We start from the raw sequence: 17,919 nt of genomic DNA on the forward strand, positions 1-17,919 counted from the left end.
ACGGCTTCAAATATATGTGAAATGGGACTTGCTAATGAAGAATTGACGACAGCTAAAAGCGGTCATCATAAAGAGGCAATACCACTATACAAGCCAAAGGAACATTTATCTTCAACGAAAACGGTGCTTAAAGTTAGCTCAAGTCAAATGCGTAAAGAGAAACAGGAGGAGGCTGAGACAGAGTATTTGAACAGGTTTATCCAGCCAGTCCCCCCGCCCAGAGTGAAGTGACAAGTGGATTTACAGGGTGGGTTGGTTTAACTGTAGGCCTTTTATGGAAAAACAGAGAAATAAAGATTTGTCCTGGTGTGTTGGTGGATTCATTTTCAAGAATGTGTCATCAGGTAGATTCATTAAAAAAGTTCAGAGCCAACATCTTAAATGCAACATAAAAGCTACATAATGGAGGAAAATGTTTAAAAAATCTTATGTTGATCTTTTTGGTAGACTACACTCTCTTGTGGACTACCGCTTGTCTAAATTGCTTTTCTTGGAATGTTCCACAGTCTGAAATGGTCTAATTCCATGAAGACAAGCAGGTAACAGACAACAGGCCAAGTTACAGGTCAGATCAGGGCAGAGGTGACTCTGATTTGAAAACAGAAAAAAAAGAAATCTATTGAATTTAACCACATGAAGATTAAATAAATTACTGAATGACTCTGACTATAGTATGGTCTTTTTAATAAAACAGAAAGTATCATAAGACCTTTGTTCCTGCTGCAAAAAAGAGCAATATGAATCAAACAAAGGAGTTTCAGAGAGCACACCACTCATCTGTTTGTTAAGTCTAATCAACTAATGTTTAAAGACTTGGTTGATCTTAAGATTTTATTAATTCCGTGGAGAGCCAAACAAAGACATTTTTCCAAAGCTCTACAAAATCTTTTTATGTTTGTCTCGGAGGACTGTGACCATAGAAGACAATATTTTTTCCACACTGTATTCTCGAGAATGACATTAAAACAGAAATGCTTCTTGTGTTAATTCATGATTTTAAATGTTGTACTAGTATTTATAAATTTAAGAAAATGTACAAGGATAAAATGAGGATGAATGATGGACTATGTGGCTAAGGAAAATGTTAATGTTAATGAAATGTATTGTATTGAGAGATATTGTAACATACATATGGCTCATTGGTGACTTGGTTTAGTTTTTGGAATGAGGACTGATTATGAAAGAAATGTTGTATTTATTTATTTATTTATTTATCTGTGAAAGGAGCAAGATTGATAAGATTTATCTTCTTCCTGTTCCTTTTGTTCATGCATCAAAGACTAGGTAAATAATGGTTGGAATATGTATTTATGTTAATTTTCTGAATTTTATTTTTATTTTTATTGATGCCAACAAAATAATAGCATGAGCAATAAAAAAAATGAATAACTAATTACAAAAAAGAAGAAGAATGATATGGGCCTAATTACATTTTCATTGTTGGCATTTGACCATAGAGTCCCATAGTTCTGCTGCAGTGATAAAATAGATAAATAAATTGACGCAGACGATACTTTTAATAACATAGTCAGTTTTGGTTATTTTAATAGATCCATGGTTTTGGTGCACTTGATAAAATTTGCCCAGACTTTTATTTTGAAGTAGAACCGGAAACACTCGTTAGGACCGCCTGGTGTGCGATGTCGCTGAGTCAAGTCATTTGCAGCTAACTAGTGTCCATACAACAGGTAAGTCCAAGTTTAGTCTGGATTTATAAGAGCCAGTGGCATTTTATTTGTAGGATTTATAGTTAATACAGTTTGCCAGCGTTTGTATTCAATAGTCGTAATGTTTTGTTTGGAAAACGTGAGACTGCTGAAAGACTGTGGCTATCTCCTTTCTTGAATGAAATGGCAATCACTTTTAGCCTAGCTTTTGTCAGATGCACTTCATTCATTTTAATTAGTTTCATGCACTCTTTTCCAAGAATTCATGTATTGCATTTAGATTTTTACCACAGTGCGCTGAAAAGGGGAATCCTCACCACACTTGAAGATTTTCCTGTCAAACCTGTTCATGTCCTCACGCTTTGAAGTCGAAACTATCTGAAAGGGTAATCACTGTTTTGTATCAGTGACTGGGTTCAAGATGCCTTTCTCACAATAACCCAATAATGTTATTTCCCCCCTTGTCCAGACTATTATAGATTCTGTAGCTTTGGAATTAAATGTAGAATTATATAGCCTTCACGTTGACTATGACTTTTTTTTTTTGCAGGGATGGTTCTTTGGCTCTTTTAGGGGATCTGAATCTTTTGGATCTGTTCATTTCAAAGAGCTATTCAAACTTTTACTATTACTTAGGCCAGGGGTGGGCAAACTACGGCCCGGGGGCCGTATGCGGCCCTTTAAACCTTTTAATCCGGCCCGCCGAACTGGAATAAATTACAATAATAAACCTTGTTGATGTTTTATTTGTCATGCATTTCCAGCGTTTCCCAGTAGATGGCGCACTATATATACATTGAGGGGCGGTGCATTAGGTTGGCCGCAATGCTTTATGGGAAAGTGTTCTTACAGGAGTTATTCAGACCATGAGTGAAGTAGTTGGTGCTTAAGATATAAGACTGCACTGCTTCTTATTTGAGTTGGTAAAAATTAATATAAAAAAAACTTATGTCTTCCGATTCGTAATCATTAACGTGTACAACATTTCCGCGTCAGGATTTGTCACACTCACAGGTGTGTGTTTGTGGTTAATCGGCGTGAGCTTTGTTAATGGGCTGTTATCAGTCATATTTGAAAACGGTGAACTCACGATATTATACTTTCACTCGTGGTGTGCAGTGGAACAGGTCTTAATGGCTTTATGTGTTCTGAAACTTTCACAGCAGAGATGAAATTGTGTAGCACGCGTTTGAAATCTTAGTTAAATGTGATTGTGCATAGATTGAATCTAAGCTCTTATCAAGTTACGTCCTGTCTCCTGTCCGGCCCTTCAGTCAAACTTTAGTACCCTTATGTGGCCCGCGAGCCAGAAAATTTGCCCCGCTTAACACAATTCGAGTATTAATGAATAGAACTCCTGAGTTGAAGTTCTCATTAGCCTGTACTATTCAGAACTGAAATTCTGAAATTAAATGTTCAGACTTTTCTCTGAAGCAAATACAAGCTGAACTAGTGCAGCTTTATATCTTGAACACTTCTACCTGACTTATGGTCCAAATACGCCGCCTGAAAGAATACTTTCCCATAAAGCATTGCGGCCAACATAATGCACCGCCCCTCAATGTATAAATAGTGCGCCATCTACTGGGAAACGCCGGAAATGCAGGAAAAATAAAACATTAACAAGGTTTATTATTGTCATTTATTCAAGTTCGGCGAACCTGAATAAATTACAATAATTTATTCAAGTTCGCCGAACGTATAGTATAATTAAAGTAATTTATTCAGGTTCGGCGAACTGGAATAAATTACAATAATAAACCTTGTTACTGTTTTATTTTTCCTGCATTTCCCGCGTTTCCCAGTAGATGGCGCACTACATATATACATTAAGGGGAGGTGCATTATGTTGGCCGCAATGCTTTATGGGAAAGTATTCTTTTGCGCGGCGTATTCAGACCATGATGGAGGTAGAAGTGTTCAAGATATAAAGGGGCATTGTCTCCTTCCATATGGTGATAAAGTAAAATCAGTAAGGATTCAGACGCTATCTTGAAATTAATACCAACTATGTACAGCAGAGGTAATCCTATTTTGTTGAATGCACGCATGATAAGACTCCGTGGAGTAGACACTGCTTTATTTAGTAATGCTTTCATGTGGTGTGCGGTGGAGCAGACTTCATTCACTCCTCATGCGTTCTGAAACTTCTGCGTCTCCAGAAGTTGCAGCGCGTAGTGTCAAATACGTTCTACATGAGCGTAAATACGAGTGCAATGGAGCCGGGCTCTTAACACGTTCTGCCTCCTCTCCGGCCCTTCAGTCAATTTTTAGAGCCCTATATGGCCCCTGAACCAAAATGTTTGCCCACCCCTGACTTAGGCTATATGACAGAAGCCAATATAACGACAAAATAATCGCAGAGAGAAATGACCAAGGCTAAGAAATGGTTCAAACTGAAACTGGGAGTATGTTTATTCATTAAAATTACGCATAGCCTAAAAACTTTGCACAACAATAATAATATTTTTAGAAAGTAACAGTTATGATGCCAAATATGTTATTTTGTGCCCAAAGCTCTCACTCGTGCTGATTATTGCGTTGGTTCAGCATTAACCAGTATAAAAATACATACAAATCAGAAAGATTCTATAAAAATTTAGATCCGAGTAGTTCAAAGGAGCCGACTATTGTATTCATCTCCTGGTATAAAGCTCATTGTATATAAAAAATATCAATTTGTGATCAGTACTAAATGTAGTATAAAATCTAGATGCTAATTTATTATTAATTCAAGTATTGATGCATGGAATTATGAAACACATACAGATAGCAGCTATTAACTATTCTCGACTAATTTATTAGAGATAAACTCCTAAATTTATTTGTCCTTTTCTTCAGGCTGGGATGTGGTGGGTGCTGTGGCTGCTGGGGGCCTTGCTGGCTCTCTTCTCCTGTATGGATGTGTGGTACTTCCTGCGGGCCGGTGTGGTCATCCTCAAAGCCTGGTTCCAGCCTCCAGTTTTCGACATCACGGCGGAGCAGATTGTCTCGGGCCGCGTCACATTCAATGACATCGACATGTGTCATATGAACAACGCTCGCTATCTCAGAGAATGTGACTTTGCCCGGTTCTCCCTGTACACTCGAAATGGTGTGTTCAAAGCTGTGCGAGCTCTAAGGGCCTCTATGGTGGTGGGGGCTAATACTATTCGCTACAGGAGGGCGTTGTGTGTCGGAGAAGGGTACGAGCTGAGGAGTCGGATTGTGACGTGGGACGACAAGGCCTTCTACCTGGAGCAGAGATTTGTGTCGACTAAAGATGGACTGGTGTGTGCTGTCATGTACTGCAAACAGTCAGTCATACGCAGCACTCCTGACCAGATCATGCAACATCTGTGCAAGAGGAAGGTAAGATGAGACACTATTACATTTATTTATTTATTTTCAGAAAGCACAATAAATCCTTCTTTAATACATTCACTTTTGAAAATTGAGCTGGAAGTTGGATATTGACTATTATTTTTCACTGCCAACCTTTTTTTGATACTACTATTACTGATGCTTTTGCTACTGCTGCTGCTACTACTACTACCAGCTAGTGCTGCTACTTCTGTTACTGCTATTACTATTAACTAATTCTACTCCAACTCTTGTACTTCCATTTTAATTTGGCCTTTCAGAATATCTCACTTTACAGATGATGCCACAGCCTAAAGACAAACAAACATTTCTACATTTAAACTCTCCGTAAAACCAGAAATTGTGAATGAAAAAAAAGTTTATGTTACAGAATGTTAGAACTGGAAATGAGTAGAGATGTAACGATATCCAAATCTCTTGGTATGATATTATCACGATATGCATTTCACGGTACGATATGTATTGCGATATTTTGGAGAGGTTAATATAATTGTAGACAGGACACTTTTTTTGCTTTTAAAATACCCTGAGAAGATTTTGGTGTGAATTTTTTCCGTCATAATCCCAAGTATAAAACATATTTCTTCATGTTGTCTGTGCTGAAATGAATCATGAGATATGTAGTTCCTGATGTTTATTAGCTGTTGCCACTATAAAAAATTGATTTAAGCAAAGGAACTTGTAATTCAATATATTGTGAGAGCCCATGGTATTATTGTGAGACTTTTGATGATACGATATCACGATATTTTGATTATTGTTACATCTCTAGAAATGAGGAGGTTGTTTTAATGGAGGAGGTCATACTGGCTTGTTGTATTAAAATAAATATATTCCTAAAATAAACTACTTCTCTAAGAGCCTGTTAGTGGGTTAGTAAGTTAATTCATCCTCTGCTTCAACTGAATGATGCCTGGTCACAGCTTGTGTGGTGTTTTCCTCCACAGGTTGAGGTCCCTGAGTTCCCAGAGGATCTTCAGCACTGGGTGAACTTCATCTCGGCCAGCAGCCAGGCCCTCAGAGCTGAGAGTGGACTGGACGATAAGAACAAATGAAGACTGTTAATCTTCTCTTGTTAAAGTCCCATGGGTAAAGAAAAGCTGTATCATCTGCTTTCAGTGCAATAATAGGTACAGTCATTTAAATGCACTACTGACATGAACAACAACGTATAAGGTTTAATACAGTAAGTTTGATGTTTACAAAACCACATAAAATACTGTATTTTTCTACTTTAATACAAAGTATTCAGTGATGAAAATTTATCCTAGCCTTAATACTACTGCTGCAGTCTGCTTGGTGTACATTTGGTACATTTGGTACATACACTTGGTAACATTCAATACGTTATGCACTAAAATTGTGAAAAGAAGTTAGGTTAAATTTGTGTTAAAATAGATGTAAGTGATGTGAAGTATGTATCTTATTTAAAATGGAAAAGCCTACTTGTGCCTTGGTGCTGTTGTTGATAGCAATAAATAATAAATGATACAAAACTGCATTCTTGTTTTTACTACCAAACAACCAAAATTGTTAAAAAGTGTTAATCGTATTTATACCACTTCAATATTCAGATATATTTTTGTTTTGTTTGTAATACTTAATCATTTTTTCATCTTACAAAATAATAAAAGGTTCAGGGTTTTCCTTCTCTCTTTTTGCAGTACTTTTTATTGCTCTGTTTTGCACATAGCCTGTACAGTCTATGGTTTTTCATCACCAACCATAATTATAATAGATCCGTGCACCGTTCTCGTCCAGTGCAGCCAGTCACGTGTTTGCCCCAATGCGGAAGTTCATTCATTCTGCCGGTATCTTCCAAGTTGAAGCTTGTCCCATGGTTTCGCACTTTCCCGGACAATCTGTAAGTAATCAGCAAGGCAGATATGCAATTATGTGTTGCATTTCTTTTATTATTTTGGTTAGCATGTAGTGATTATTAAATCCTTCACATATATGTCGTTTTTTGATAGTTTTAGTGTTTGCGTTTCCAAGGCCAGGTGACAGCCAGGATAGCATCGGGCTAAGCTAACGTGAAGCATCGCCAGGTTTATGATGCTAAGGCCAGAAAGCTCTAAATATCAAGAAGAACGACTGCGTGCTTGGTCTATTTACTTGCAGAGTGCCGTATATAGCTATTCTATTTCTATTCTACATTTGTCTACTTTTGGAGTAGTTGCAGATAATGCTTTTAAAATGACATTGATAAGGTCAACTGTGTCTAATATTGGTGCTTTTTCACATTTTAGAAAGTGATGATGCCACACTGCCAGATGGGGTTTCCCTATTGATACTTTACAGTGACATCATGCTGGGGGCTTTTTACATGGATCTGTATGGAGAAATGTTCAGCTGTTGCCATGGTGACACAATGCACACTTTAGTAAACATTCAAAAAGTTTTAAGACTGAAAGAAAAAAACTCAATTTTCAGGAGCGTTTAATCAAGAATTCATGCTCCTGTTTATGTGAAAAAAAAAAAAAAAAAGCTTGTGATTTTAATTTTATGTATGAGGCTTGTTTAACAGCACAAATCTTCTCACCTATTGTAGTTCCAACTAAACTGTTTCTGGTCACAGTGTGTTAAAATAAAGCTCAGATTATAATGCAAGTTGATTAATAGTAGAGCTTCAGACAGAACAAAGTCTACAGTCACTTCACACCCTCAGATAATGTTATTGCAGTAGTAGTAGTAGTAGTAGAAGTATCAGTTGAGTACATTGTGCTTTGCCATGAGATAAATTCATTCATGTTAAACATGTTGTTTTCTATCATATATTAGACCCATTCACTTGCATTACAATAAAAACTGCACTTTAACAATATTCATTTTATTTGCCCACTGTCTGTATTAAATGCTATTGGCCTACCAAATGTTGTGATTTCATCTGAAACCCAGCGCTACATTACAGTCACCACAAGAAATCGAGACGAGGCAAAGTAGATAAGACAACTTTCCCTGTAAGATGTATACGATGCCTTGACATTTGGCAATATTTGGCAATAAGTCTTTTAGTGAAGAAAGATTTATTGTGATCTTTCAGTGTCACTATTATAAATAGTTTTCTAATTGAACTTCAATTGCAACTTCATTTTTCAAGACTTTTATATTAAATTGTATGATAAACTTAACTATTAAAAGCATATTGAATTTGTATGTAGTGTACTAAGTTACTGACTGACTATAATATACTTTTAACTTCTCAAAATGCAGGATTTTAGATTGACCAGTATGTTACTGGTCCTGCTAACTGTGCTGAATTAAGATACTATTTATTTATGATTTATCAATCTTGTGATGGAGAGGAGGCTCTTGTTGACCATTCTGGTTACCGTATATAGTCTTCAACAGTTTGAATATTTGTGTTTTAATTTTTGCTTTTGAGTTGTTTTTAATGTTGTATGTTGTATTTTACTAAATAATAATTAATAAATCTTTGTGTTTTGTTGCAGAGAGATGCTGCTGCTCCTGGTGGTGTGCCCTCCTGCTGCTCTTCTGCAGTCTGGATGTGTGGTACTTCCTTCGGGGGGGTGCAGGTGTTTTTGGAGGCCTGCTTTCAGCCTGGTGTCTCTGACATTTTAGCCCAACAAACCGTGGATGGCCTGGTCACTACTCATGACTTGGACTACTTGGGTCACATGAACAACTCCCGATACTTGAGGGAGTGTGACTTTGCAAGATTTCACCATTATGTAAGAAATGGCTTCTTCACTGCGTCGCGTAAACTAGGGGCCAAAATGGTGGTAGGGGCCTCTACTATAAGGTATAGGCGATCCTTGAATTTTCGTGAAGCCTTTTCGATCCGGACCAAAGTGCTGGGTTGGGACGATAAGGCGTTTTACTTGGAGCAGCGGTTCGTTTCCAAAAAGGATGGCTTTGTGTCAGCCATAATGCTCTGCAGGCAGAATGTGGTGAGCAGCAGTCCAGAGGAGATTATTGAGTATGTCTGCAAGAAAAAGGTGAGCACTAAATTAGATACAGTACTATGCACCTAAGCACAAAGGCAAACCTAAACACTATGTAATTATTGTGTGTTGTGGAAGTAATAAAAGTAGCCCAGAGTCAGGAAACTCGATGTCTATGGAGAAGTTTATTTACCATCAGTACATGACCTGGGAACAAGAACACTCAAAGCATGGTGCTATATTGTCAGTTTGAGTCTGGCAGTGCTTGAAGAGGGTTAAGTAACTGGTTGTATGTAAGAACAGTCAGTAAACAAATCCAAAGATATGGAAAAATAAACTAGTTCACCTAAAATTGTTGTGAAATAAATACCAATCCTTATAATGTTGATCCGAAGTCCTGTTAATATTAAACAGGATTAGTACGCTCAACAATTATGTAATTTGGTATAAGTGGTATTACATTAGAAATATAAACATATGATTTCTTTCTATTCTTTTTAGTCTTTTAATGTTATTATTGTTTACTAGTATTTCAAAATGATGTGTCTTAACAGTTTTATGTTGGCTATACCATAATAATAATGTTTTTAACTTGTTACATAGGTATTGATTGATTTTATGTTTCTTTTTCATTAGATTGAATGTCCTGAGTTTCCTGAGGACCTTAAACATTGGATCAACTATATTACAGCCAGCAGCCAGGCCCTGAGAGCAGAGAGTGGACTGGAGAACAAAAACAAGTGACACTGCTACTGTTTGAGACCTTAAAGTAGTATTACCTTATTATTTCTGGCACGCACATGTAGATGCACAAACAATAGAGTCTTTATTTATTCCTCTGAGAAAATCCTGCTGACAATGTATTTTTCTATTTTATGATATGGGAGCAGAAGGGTACATTATTGAGTTATATTCAAGAAGGTATTCTTGTAGGTTGCACTGTTCTTGACCAGCTTTAGACTCTCAATAGTTTTAGCAGCATGTAAAAACGTATCAAGTCCATCTACATCAGTGCATGTTTTGAAATATTTTGTGCCTGACTACTATCTTTAGTTTAGGGGCTTATAAGTAACACATTACATTTTACCAACAGCTACCGTAGTCATTATAAGAAAACGAATACTTGAAAACTACTATAATAGTATAAGTGGTGAGACAGCTATTTTATCTTGACTGTCAGAAGTTTGCACAACATAGAAGATTATTCAAAATGGACTGATACTTGAGCCAGTTTATTTTTTGCATAAGTTTAGATTTTTAAAGGGTGGGTCGCTTCCTATTTTCTGCATGTAAAGAGCTTGTTAGATGAAGAGAAATATATCAGCACTGAAATCCTTCCCTTTAATGCATCAAAACTTAAGTTGATGACCAAAGTAATGTATGTTTATGTTAAAGATGTCGTGTCGTAATGTTATTTATCAACAGCACTTAACATTTCTTGTCATGTCATCCTAAATTATTCATAATTTATTGAGATGTTTTATGTATCATAGCAGCTATAGGATGTCTTGTGTTTATTATCAATATGCATTTCAAAATAAATGCATTCTGACAACAGTAATGAGTGGTTTGTACTATATAATCATTATAACTTGTACAGAAAACACACCACCTTGTTACTTGGTCTGTGTCTACAGTCAGACAGTTATTTTATCCAAAAATACAGTACAGTAGACAAGGGTAAACATTTGTGAATTTCTAGTAAGTCATTAACATAAAAGCATGTAACTTACTGTTTAGTGTAAAAGTAGAGTGACCAGAATTTCAAAATAAAAAACTGGGATACTATAAAAATTGTGTAAAATTATGAATAGAGTGGATAATTAAGGAAAATTCTTACACACTTGGCCCATTCAGGACTTGTATAGTCACATTTTCATTGTCTTTTGGTCATTTTTAAGCAGATTTTCTGTATATTACCAAAACAAATGACAATGTATGCCTCTCTTTAGTGTTGGCTGGTATCAAATTGATCAAAAATAGAGACACCTGGGGCATTTCTTGTATAAAACTGGGACAGATCACTGGTTTTGGAGAAAACTGCAGGGACAGGGTACACGGGGCTTAAAACTGCGACTGTACCGGGTAAATATGGACGTCTGGTCACCCTATGTAAAAGAGCTATCTTGACCTTTACAAAACTGTCCCTTGCCCCCCATTTTTGGAGCAAACCAAAGTATGGAAAAAGTCACTATTCTGTATATTTTCAAAACATATAAATAAACTGTCATATAAATAATCAAATCAATATTAAAAAAAAAAAAAAAAAAAAAAAGTAAATAAAATGAAATACGATTGTACTTCCGCTGACGTAGATTACGCCCGCGCCTCGTTTCCTGTAAACAAAGCAGCAGCTGTCAGCCGAATAAGTCTGGGGATTTCGGTGTTTTCGACCAGTTTTTCCGTCGACCTTTGCCCGTTCCGATCATGGCCCAGGCCGGGGTAGTTCTGGACAAGGACCAATTTAACTGCTCCATATGTCTGGACGTGCTCAGGGCCCCCGTAACCATCCCGTGTGGACACAGCTACTGCTCGGTGTGTATCCAAAACTACTGGGATCAAGATGACTACTTGGGAATTTTCGCTTGTCCCCAGTGTAGGCAGAACTTCACGCCGAGGCCTGTCCTAGCTAGAAACACTATGCTAGCAGATGTTGTGGAGAAATTTAAAAATACTAGACTCCAAGATGCACCTTCTGCTTCTCCTGCTGTGCCTTCAAACCAGATTGTTGCAGAAGCTGGGGACGTAGCGTGCGACGTTTGTACGGGGAGGAAAAACAAAGCAGTCAAGTCGTGTCTAGTTTGCCTGGCCTCCTATTGCGACCATCACCTTAAGCCTCATTACGACTCAGCGGCCTTTAAGAAGCACAAGTTGGTTTCTGCGACACAAAATCTACAAGAGACCATTTGCCCCAAACACGATAAACTTTTGGAGGTGTTCTGCCGCACGGACAAACAGTGCATCTGCTACCTCTGTCTCACGGATGAGCACAAGGGACACGACACGGTGCTGGTCGAGGCAGAGATACAAGATAAACAGGTAAATACAAGTTTTTATCTTCACAGTCTCATCCCAGTGGTATTAAAGCTTCACTGTGACTTTTCAATCATGTTGTGGCCATAGACAAAATCTGTAGCAAACACTGAAATATTCTACAACTATGATTCATTCGCAAAACAGTAGTATTACTCAACCTCTTTTAAAACAAATGTTACTCTTTCTTTAACAGTTTGTTGAGCACTATTAATACTATTTGTAAACTGTTTAAGATTAGGGTGACCAGAAATAAAAAAAAAAAAAAAAAAAACTGGGCCAGTATAGTCACATTTTATTTGTGATTTTTGTCGTTTTTAGGCAGCTTCTCTGTATTTTACCCAAACAAATTACAATGTATGCCTGTCTTTACTGGGAGTGTGCAAAATATTGAAATATGAATATATATCGTATCGTTTAATGTGATGATGTATCAATATATTGCCAAGAGTATTTTTTGGAACATTTTACTAAGTTATTTTGTTACAGTGCTACAGTTTTGTTGCTTGTTCAGTGGAAGGAAACTCATTTATGCAACACATTTTACATATTCACAGTTTTGATGAGTAAAAGGTGAGTGTTTCAGATGAACTTTGCACAAGAAGCGGTTTAACAAAGACTTTTAGTATCACAGCCATGATTTAGCCTTTATTTTGTTATTGAACTGTATTGAATCGTTTTGAATTTTGAAATATATCATATGGAATCTTAACAAATTGAAAGCTCACTGTACGAGATATGTATCGTATCGTGGCCTATGTATCAAGGTACGTATCATATCGGCAACTCCTGAATGATACCCAGCCCTAGTCTTTACTGTTGGCAGGTATCAGATTGGTCAAAAATAGGGACACCTGGGACATTTCTTGTATAAAACTGGGACAAATCACTGGTTTTGGATAAATCTGCTGGGACAGGGGACATAGGACTCAAAAACTGGGACGTCTGGTCACTCTATTTAAGTTGTATTTTGGCTTATAACATTCTTTCCACAAAAAAGTTTCTACTGAATTGCATTTGTCTACTTTCCACTGCAATTATAACATTACTTTCTACCTTCACTTTGCCTCTGGAATGCAACTCCATTAGATGAAATGACCCAACCCAAAACATGCTACAGGTCTCCAGAACAGTTGATAGTCAAGGTCAGTTAAATACAATCAATCAATGAACCTGTCCAGGGACTACAGGTGGAAATTAGCATTGATGCTACATCCTGATGTACAATGCATCTCTCCTGTCAAGGTTAATGCGAAAATTGTGTGCTGTCCCTGTCTCAAATAAATAAATAAATAAATAAATGACCTTTGCATTGAATCATAATGACTACTGATTGATAGGTTTGTGTGATCAGATGAGATTAGACATTCCTTAAGGGGATTTGATCATGACTGATTATGATTAAAAGCAGCCCATAGCTTTTGCAGTTTACCACCCTGTGTTATAACCTTCCCTGTGTTATAACAAGTCTATGGGAAATGAGGGAGGGGTGCAGAGAGCAGAGACAAATGGTGGGATACTCAATCCTGTGTGCAAAGTATTCTGGGACATTGCTTCGGCACCGTCTTGTGACATAGCTTGCTTTTGTTTCTCCAAATTATTATATAGGCCAGCATGAAGAAACTTGTTTGACAAAGTTGTGATATAACGTTTTACTTTTCTTTTGAATTGACTTCATTTCTTGTAATTTTTGCAGAAGCAGCTTGGTGAAATGAGACAAAACTCACATCTAAGAGTTCAACAAAAAGAAAGAGAGGCTCACGAACTAAAGCAGGCTATTTTCTCCCTCACTGTAAGTCAGACCACACACTCGAACCTCAACATGACGTCTTATATTTAAGTATTACAACTGGATCAAAGTATGTAGTTAAGACTTCTACAAACATGTTCTGAAATGCAAGTGATTATTATATTTTTCTGACTCAAATGTTAATGCGCTCGTTAATTTGCAAATCTGAATCACAAAATATTAGTTTCAACATCATGTAATCCTTTAATATTTGTTTGTATTTGTCTCCCCCTAGCGTTCGTCCCGTGCTGCTGTGGAGGAGACTGACCATGTTTTCACAGAGCTGATCCGGTCGATAGAGTTGAAGCGTTTTGAAGTGAGAGAGTTGATCAAAGCTCAGGAGAAGACTGCGGTCAGTCAGGCCGAGCAGCTGCTGGACAAGATTCAGAAAGAGATCACTGAACTGAAGAAGACTGAAGCAGAGCTGGACAAACTGTCTCAAACTGATGACCACATCAGCTTCTTACAGGTAAGAGTAGACTCCTCTAGTGACATTTGTTTTATTCCGTTCACATCAACCATACATAGGGGCAATGAGAGCTGACAATAGGGGCAATAGTTTGGGCCTGGCCACGAGCACTGGCAGTCTGCTTTTGTGTCCACGGGCAAGAACCTTCACTCTTCTTGCCAAAGGTGGTGGTGATCAGAATTATTTTGATCACTTTTGATGGCAGCCAATTGGTGTGTTTAGTCTGTTGGCTCTATTTTTTAAGAGAATAGATATTTTAGATGAGGTTACTAATTTCTCTATACACCCTGAAATAAAACCCCCACAATTTGCATAAACCCCACATCCCTCTTAATATATGAGATGTCAAATTGTTGCTTTGAGATATTATTTAATTTTCAAAATTAACTTTTTGTCCCTTATACACAAGAATTGGAAAACACAAAGCTAAAGTCTCAACTCATGTTTCTGTCCTTGTCCTGTAGAGCTGTCAGTCTTTGGCCCCTCCCCCTGTCCACTCTGAGTTACCTCCCATCGCGTCTGACCCAAGCCTCACCTTTGGTCCAGTGATGACCGCCGTTTCCGACTTCAATGGACTGCTCCAGGAAGTCTGCCAGGGCGGGTTTGTCAGCATCTACGAGAGAGGTAAACACAGTGTTATACTGTCAATATTTCTACCCTTTTCTTCACCTTAAGGCCTAAGTCTGCTTGTCAGTTTCTGAGTTCTAGTTCTAGTGGGTGTTGTGTTTTCGTAAGGAATCTTTTCCATGATTATAGTGAGAAGAAACATCACGATTTTATGATTATTCACATCAAAACTATATAACAAGTCATTCATTGTATTACACTCACATTCTCTAATAGGTGACCTCTACTAGTGTGTATTTATATATATATATATATATATATATATATATATATATATATATATTATTTTTTTTTTTTTTTTTTGATAATGTGACAGATTGAACTGAAATTATTACATTTCTGCATCTAAAATTCTCACAATTACTATACTTCTTTCCAAATCAGTTTATAGAGTTATTGTGACATCCCTAGCTTTATCTTTTCAGTGAGAGATGTGGTGATTGTGGGTCCAGTGAACGTGGGGGAGCCACTGGAGACAGCTCAGCCCATTGTTATGGAGGACACATCAGCAGAACAAGCACAAGGTGAGTTTTCAATCCATTTGTTTCAAAATGATGAAAAGTTAGGACCATTGCCATAGTGAATAACAATTTAAAAGTACAAATAAAAGTATGATGCAAAAGCATGTCTCAGTTGGAAAAAAAATCCTCGAACTGTTGCATATAACAGGTAGGAAAACAAATGGATGATGTTTTATTTTTAGTTTTTTTTTTTTTTTCTCTTTCTCTGAAAAAAAAACAACAAACACGTCTTTGTGAGTGGGCTTGTATCTCTGCAAAACTAAACTTAAATATCAAAACTCAAACAGCTGTTGACGAACACACACAGAAATGATCAGCCGCAGCCCCTATATTCTTTGTAGAACAGCTCATGGTTGTGGTTGGTTTAGTATTTATTTAGACAGCAGCAATTCACTTACTGAAATATACTGTTGCTTTAAAATCTCTCACTGTTGCTGTCTATAACTATAATGCCTCATACCACTATATAAAAATATTATTAGCTCTTTCCAAGTGTCATTTCCTCTGAGTTTATTTTCCAGACTCACAAACAATTTTTCTTGGTTCCAACTTTTAACAAGCCCACATTAGTCAACTTGTTTACGGTTTGATTTTGCTGACAGTGTTAAAAAGTACCGTAATACAGTATTGCCATTGCAGTGTATTCTCACACTTTGTTGTAAGTTAGCCATTACATTTTTATTTTATTTTTCCCAGCCATGAATCTTCCAGTCGGTTTAGACCAGCACCTGGTGAACCCCCTCAATCCTTTCCTCAACCCAGGACCAACTGTGTCAAATTTTGTCTTCAGCACACATGGTAAGACATAAGACATTCTAAACCTGTAATTATGCACATAAACCAGGATTGGTAAGGAGTATGTGAGAGTAAAGCTGTGAAAAACCTCAATACCCAGATAAAACAATAAATAAACATAAATAAAACACACACATTTTGATATTTCCTAGACAGTATAGAGAATACTCCTAGTCTTTACCAGGAGTTCGGAACAGTACAAGGCTCCAGTTGCTGTGTTATTTTTCTTACTATTTAAAATTGAGTTACAAATTTCAAAAAGGAATGATTAAAAAAAGAGAATGCAATGTTTCTTTGATAATCACAATAAATGTTCATGTTCATTCATGTCTCATTTTCATCTAATAGTGGTGTTGTTTCCGAGCAAATGACATGTAGTTAATGCCTGTGTATACTCCAGATAACAATGATTATTAAAGTAGACAAACACAATTTCAGTAGTTTATTATTCCAGTTGCTACAAAAAACATAAGAAATTAAGTTATTACAAGAGAAAATACGTGCCACAATGAGATGGTTTAGACATGTACAGAGGAGGGATATAATGTTAGGAGACGATACACAAAAAGGCATTAGATTATACAAACTACTCTTCTGCAACACCATATCTGGAAATTTAATTCATTAAAGTCTGCCTTTTTTTTTTTTTTTTCAGGATCTGTCAAACTTTCCCTTGGAGCCAGACAGAGACACCATCAGCGCCGCAGCCATTCAAGGAGAAAATAGAAAATTTTTATTATTGCTTTCTTTTTAATCAGTGCACTGACACATGTGCCCGATTAATGTATCTTTGGTATAAAGCAAAACTGAGCCTCCTTCACAGACATTTCACAGCATTTCAATTTTGCCTTAAGTATTTTGGTTTTAGTATGAATTTGCTTATAGTTATTTTTAATTCAAATCAGTTCATCATCAATTTGTATTTATTTTGCAACTGGCATTAAAACAGCTACAATGGATGAAAGTTATTGTTTAGTGTCTTGTTTATCCAAAAGATTTAACATTTCACACATATGTCTTTATACAGATGAAGGAAAGTTAAAAAAAAAAAAAAAGTTTGTACTGAAAATGTTTTAATCAAAGCACACTATTTATCTGTTCCTTCATTGATGAGATTTATAGAGCGTTCTAACTTGTCGCTCCGTGTGGCAGCCTCTCACAGTGATAATAAAACTGCTGAATTGTGAGAGATCGTGCCACGAGTTGAGAATTATTGGCCAAGGTCTGCTGTGCTGAACGTTTTTATACAACACTGTAACTCATACTAAAATTACACATTGCGGTTTTCTATTGATGAGAAAGACTTTTGAAATGTAAAAGTGTTAGATTGTGATTGATGTTTGTGGCAGTAGATGGTGGTTGTGGTGGAGGCCATTGGCATGCAGTCTATCCCACAAACATTTATACAGTAGTACAGTATTTATTATTGTTATTGAGTAAGTTGTTTTTACTAGTTTTGTACATTTCTTTTTAAACGTATTTACTCTTTTTAGATTACTCTTCTTAGCACTATTTATTCAGATGTGATCACTAGGCATTTTTACTTCTACTTCAGTAATATAATTTTAAAGGTGCACATTCTACCTTCTCTGGTTGCTCCTTTGGGGTGTTATTGCTGTTCCTGGAATGTGTGTAAATCCCTCAGTCGTCTATGGCAAAAGGAGAAATTCAATTTGACAACTGGACAAAAGTTTATTTGGTCAATTACGTTTTGCAGCTGGTGGACACTGCCTTATATCTGCCTAAAGGG

General features: G+C 36.8%; 3 protein-coding genes across 4 annotated transcripts; all 3 read left to right on the forward strand.

Moving 5' to 3' along the window:
- The first annotated feature begins 1,608 nt into the window (after positions 1–1,608).
- Positions 1,609–6,514, forward strand: LOC110164178 (protein THEM6-like). 2 transcript variants are annotated; one of them, XM_020929215.2, is made up of 3 exons: positions 1,609–1,688; positions 4,509–5,018; positions 5,978–6,514. In XM_020929215.2, exons 2-3 carry the CDS (start codon positions 4,515–4,517, stop codon positions 6,083–6,085), a joined length of 612 nt encoding a protein of 203 aa, XP_020784874.1. In that variant the 5' UTR covers positions 1,609–1,688; positions 4,509–4,514; the 3' UTR covers positions 6,086–6,514. The 2 variants fall into 2 exon arrangements, with proteins under 2 accessions (XP_020784874.1, XP_055008166.1); XM_055152191.1 differs by lacking the exon at positions 1,609–1,688 and adding an exon at positions 1,878–2,053.
- A 765-nt stretch (positions 6,515–7,279) lies between these two features.
- Positions 7,280–10,492, forward strand: LOC110164174 (protein THEM6-like). Its single transcript, XM_055152192.1, is given in 5 exon segments — positions 7,280–7,393; positions 8,483–8,506; positions 8,508–8,556; positions 8,558–8,989; positions 9,572–10,492. Coding segments are annotated over 4 exon segments (609 nt in total). The 5' UTR covers positions 7,280–7,393; positions 8,483–8,486; the 3' UTR covers positions 9,680–10,492.
- A 758-nt stretch (positions 10,493–11,250) lies between these two features.
- ftr67 (finTRIM family, member 67) lies at positions 11,251–17,133 on the forward strand. The gene is made up of 7 exons (XM_020929161.2): positions 11,251–11,974; positions 13,665–13,760; positions 13,993–14,226; positions 14,691–14,850; positions 15,279–15,377; positions 16,071–16,172; positions 16,825–17,133. Exons 1-7 carry the CDS (start codon positions 11,363–11,365, stop codon positions 16,893–16,895), a joined length of 1,374 nt encoding a protein of 457 aa, XP_020784820.1. The 5' UTR covers positions 11,251–11,362; the 3' UTR covers positions 16,896–17,133.
- Positions 17,134–17,919: the final 786 nt, after the last annotated feature.

The sequence above is a fragment of the Boleophthalmus pectinirostris genome, unplaced genomic scaffold (assembly GCF_026225935.1).
Source record: "Boleophthalmus pectinirostris isolate CB_2022bp ecotype Guang Dong unplaced genomic scaffold, ASM2622593v1 HiC_scaffold_16, whole genome shotgun sequence".
Taxonomy (NCBI): Eukaryota; Metazoa; Chordata; class Actinopteri; order Gobiiformes; family Gobiidae; genus Boleophthalmus; species Boleophthalmus pectinirostris.